General features: G+C 36.5%; 1 protein-coding gene across 3 annotated transcripts in view; it reads right to left on the bottom strand.

The window, feature by feature from the left end:
* Positions 1 to 281: 281 nt before the first annotated feature.
* Positions 282 to 4,581, bottom strand: part of USP47 (ubiquitin specific peptidase 47) — a 53,281-nt gene continuing 48,981 nt past the window's right edge. For all 3 annotated transcript variants that reach the window (XM_068685378.1, XM_068685380.1, XM_068685379.1), the window contains one exon: positions 282 to 4,163. In XM_068685378.1, the coding sequence (XP_068541479.1) occupies positions 3,989 to 4,163 (175 nt within the window). In that variant the 3' untranslated portion in view covers positions 282 to 3,988. The remainder of the gene's footprint in view (positions 4,164 to 4,581) is intronic.

The raw sequence follows: 4,581 nt of genomic DNA, 5'->3' as shown, positions 1-4,581 counted from the left end.
CTTTTCTGTGCAAACCCGCATGTACAAATTCTTGTTCAATTAATTCCATCTTTGGACCAAACCTTCCAAAGACAAATAAGATATCAGTGTTTCTTTTGGATTAGTACTTTTCCCTAGTACAGTAGAAATAAATATATCAGAACTTGTACTCATTAAAAGACACAAACAAACATACATAATCTTAAATTAATAAGGACTATACAAGCTACCTTTGAGTATTTCCTGCACATATATTTGGATTTATTTTTCTGGAACAAGAACATCTATTTTACGCTGTTTCAGTGTTTTTTTTTGTTTTGTTTTGTTTTTCCTATAGGAAATGTGATAGGTGAAGCTGCAACATACAGATTTTATATTCCCCACCACCACCACACACATCTTGGGAGGAAGGATGGAAAGAAAGGCTGCTTACCTTTTTAGATGAATATACCTAGTTTTCAGCTGTGTACAATGGAAGTCATCTGTTCTGCAGCAAACTTCAGTATGACTGAAAAATGGTGTTCCATAGCTACAGAGTATATCCCTTGAGTTTTGTACTTACATAGGGAAGTATGAACCCACTGCATTAGAAAAAGTCTATTTTTCCATATAAGCATGCACTTATATGCATACAAGAACAAATTGCTTTCTGTATAGGAGCTTTAAACTTGACTGCTCAGGGCTTTATCTCTCAAGGGCAAAATCTATTATTTAAAATTGCAGAAAAAAAACAGCTAAATGGGCTGAATACAAGGAATATAGATTCCCATTGTACACTAAATATATACATACCAATATATATAAGAATAGCTCAACTGTAGTTAAAAGGCTGTTCCTAAGTTAGAGCTAAATACAGTGCCACGTATGGCAGCTCTCTGTGCTACGAACACACCTTCTTGCGTAAGATCAATTGAGGGTTCTGTACACTGCGCTCTGTTTTCACTTAGTCTTCTTGAGAGATAAAGGCAGCGAACAAACTGATTACTCTGAGCAGTGAGTCAGCCTAGATTGCTTCTTGTTCATGTTCAGAGATTTATACTTCTCCCACTTGACTATGTACATTCAGAGAAGATTCTTAAGGTGTTTCATGCTTTTAATACACTTCATAGGTATTACAATCTGTCTGTAACAAAATATGAATATCATCAGTACCATGTTGACAGGTCATTGATATAAGAAATCAGTATCAAGCTAAGAGCAAAATCTAATCCATCAAACGCCCTGGCTCCCAGCTATTTCAGCCACTTGCTTTGATGGCTTTTACACCATTAATGATTTTTGGATGTACAGATTTCACTATTATTGGACATGTTGAAAGATGTCATGAGGCTCCAGACAAATAATTTTTCATGGAGCTTCTTCCCAAATACCATCCCCTGCTGCTTAAGTCTCATCTGAACTGCTGAGCATCAATAACTTAACAAAACGAGTTGCAGACTGCACTACTAGCCTTCAAGTCTTTCACCACTTCAGGTCTGTGAAAGCTTTTCAATAAATTCCTTGTGTGGCAGAATTAATGTGAACAAAGATCATTATGAACAAGAAGGTTATTTCATCAGAACAGCCTGGCTTTTAGTTTAAGGATTCTTTCCTACCACCAAGTCTCAATCCAACACATACACGTTCTCTGACATGGTACCATGAATTTACCATATCCCAAGCAAAATTCCAGTGCTTTAGAGACAACCCTTCTATACAATCAGAAGGCATTAAATTTCATTGCGATTTTCCTGTTAAAAACAGTACTTCAAGAAAGCAAGGACTGTCCATAAATACTACCCTATATAAGGATACCATTATAGCCCCTTCAAGTTTCCTGATGCCTCAGTCCCTGACTTTATCAGAAATCAGATTAACTCTGCAGAAATCTTACTAATTAGAAACTCAAGGGATTTTTGTTTCTTTAAAATGCACAAATTCATAATTATCAGAATGTAAAGCTGATGCTGCTAAGTATCTCCCCGGATAACCCAGAATATATTCCAATACAAATACACAGAAGGAACTGTACCACTGGAGAGGTAATCATTATAAAGATGCCTCTCTGTCCTCTATCCAAATTTCAATCAAGACCTACAGGGTTAAAATTTATTTAAAAAAAAAAAAAAAAAAAAAAGTGTTTAACTAAAGTTTCCTAAAAGGGGCTAAAGATGAAGCAATTTTTTGGTATTCTTTAGTTACTACTACTTCTACCTCTTCCAGCAACTCTAAGGATTCCTCAGCAGCCTATACACATATAAGTGGCAGTTCAGTGAAGCTATTCTACCTACTGGGCGGTACTCACACCATGTTTCCTTCTGCTTCCATCTCATTTGTGTGGGACATGAAGTGTCACAGCTTCAACAGAAAAGGAAGAACAAGGGAATTCTTCTGTGCAGCAGTGCCTGCCTCTCAGGCTGCTGGATTCCTCAGGCTTTTTAGGTTACTGTGCATCAGCAAGCAGAAAACCAGTTCGGTTCTTCAGACTCCTTTTTTTTTCTCTCTGGACGAAAACTTAGCTGCCAATCATATCCCAAGCCTAGCAGTTTCACTGGTATGGAATTAAATTCTGAAAAGAAAACAACTGAAAAAAATGCAGTGCGAATATAAATCCGGGGGAACAGCAGACAGGCTACAAATTCCCATAATACTCTGTGTATGGAATGTCCACATATATACACAAATATACAGACTTAAAATTCTAGCATTGCCTTGGAAAAGCCTATGTCCATGAAATAACTGCCATTTTTCAAATAAAAACCACAACATTTAATGACTAAAATGCAACAGAATGAACAAAGGTTTTATTGGCATGTTCATTGTTGTAAACAGCATCTGGCATGAAAAAGTTTACCAAAATCTTTTGATTTTATAAATTAGGTGTTTTTTCAAAAACTAAGGAGAATTGTTCTCTATTGATCTTTATGGATCAAAGCAAAAAATTGCTGTTCCTAGGCTTTGCAATGAAATCATGTTGACTGCATAAGTCTTTGCACCACAACCTGAAATACCAAGTTTATATGTTGAGGTGTTAGAGATTGCCCCCATATTTGACTACGAATAGCTATGGAATCAACTCCAGGAAAAAATAAAATTACTTTCAGCAGGTGGAGAAGATGTGAACTTGTAATAGTCTCAAAAACAAAATGTACAAAAGAGTAGCTGAACAAAACAAAAAACTTCATTAACAAGGGGAATACAACCCTAAAGTACCCAGCATTATCAAACAAAAGGAATACAAATTTAAATAGGTAACTACACTTTCAAATGTACACAATGAATGTTGATATGTGAAAAGAAATACCATGGTAAATAGCTGAACTGCAGTTCTGTTAAATGGATAGGGCAAGTTTTATTTACACATTGGATGCAATATAATAGAGCTGCTCATCGGGCTTCTGTAACCTGTTAAAAAACAAATTTACCTTTCTACAGCATTTCTGCAAAAATGAAGTAACCCTGGCTGACAGCTTTCTACAGACCTCTCAGACCACCCGTTTTATGGGAAAACATTCTCAGACTTGTACACTTGTAGCGCTTCCATTACATTTTTAAACCCTTTTTTGCTGCTTTTCCATAACCAATGTGTTAACATTTACTTCAGACTGTCTGATGAGGTAATGTGTGTATCAGTGAAACAAACAAAAGGATTCTTTCATGGCCTTTGCACAGCTTTTATTATTAAGCTATGAGTAGCCTGTTTGAGGCTAGTTTCACTAGCTACTATGTGCACACTGTCCTCAAAAAAAATTTCCACTCATTTCCCTCCCCACCCACTTTTTAGTTCTAATCTTTTATTTGCACATCCCTTTTAGCTTTACAGTACATTTGACTATAGTGCACAACATGATTCCAAGTCAAACAGTGACCCAACAGGGCACTGCACTTCTGATTGGTAACACAGCCCAATCAGTGCTGGTGTCAGCGCTTTACACCTAATGAGTGTCCTGCCGTAATGGCACTACACAGTAGTAGTGAACCTTCTTATTTTGAACAAAAAAATTCCCCAGGGAAAATGCTATAGCGAGTATCAGTCTTGAGTCAAATCTTTATTTGGTGCTCCATCCAGATATATTTTTAGTGCTTTCTCTTTACGAGGAGAGTAGGTTACGCGGTGTCCAGTTTTCTGGAGCCTGCTGCTTTCTTTTTTCATCAGTTCATTTCTCTGTTCATCTGTTAATTCCATTAATTCTTCAGTTTTATCCCTACAAATGAATATACGTTAAAAAGCTGTTAAATTTAATACAATGACAATTAGATTTCTGTATTTTCTCTCCTGTTAGAGCAGCCTAGTAAAGTAACAAAATAAGTGTAATATTCCATGCAAATACTTTTCCTCTTCTCCATTGACTAACATTAATCCAAAACTGCTTTTCTAACAGCAACATTCAGTATTTTAACTGACAGCAGACTCAACAGAAAGCAGCAAGAAACAAGCCTTTGTTCAATCTACCTGATTACTCCTATTCTTTGTAAACAACTATGAGTGACTGTTCTTTATCCTGTCACAGCCCCAGCAGTAGAAGCAGCATGTCAGCCAGCCATTACTAGAAACTACCAGCTCTTCTCCCAATTTCCTTCACTAAGGCCAGTATGTTATCAACCAGCGTTTCCTCAAATTCA

The sequence above is a fragment of the Anas acuta genome, chromosome 5, assembly GCF_963932015.1.
Source record: "Anas acuta chromosome 5, bAnaAcu1.1, whole genome shotgun sequence".
NCBI lineage: Eukaryota > Metazoa > Chordata > Aves > Anseriformes > Anatidae > Anas > Anas acuta.
This window is presented reverse-complemented; position numbering and strand designations above follow the sequence as displayed.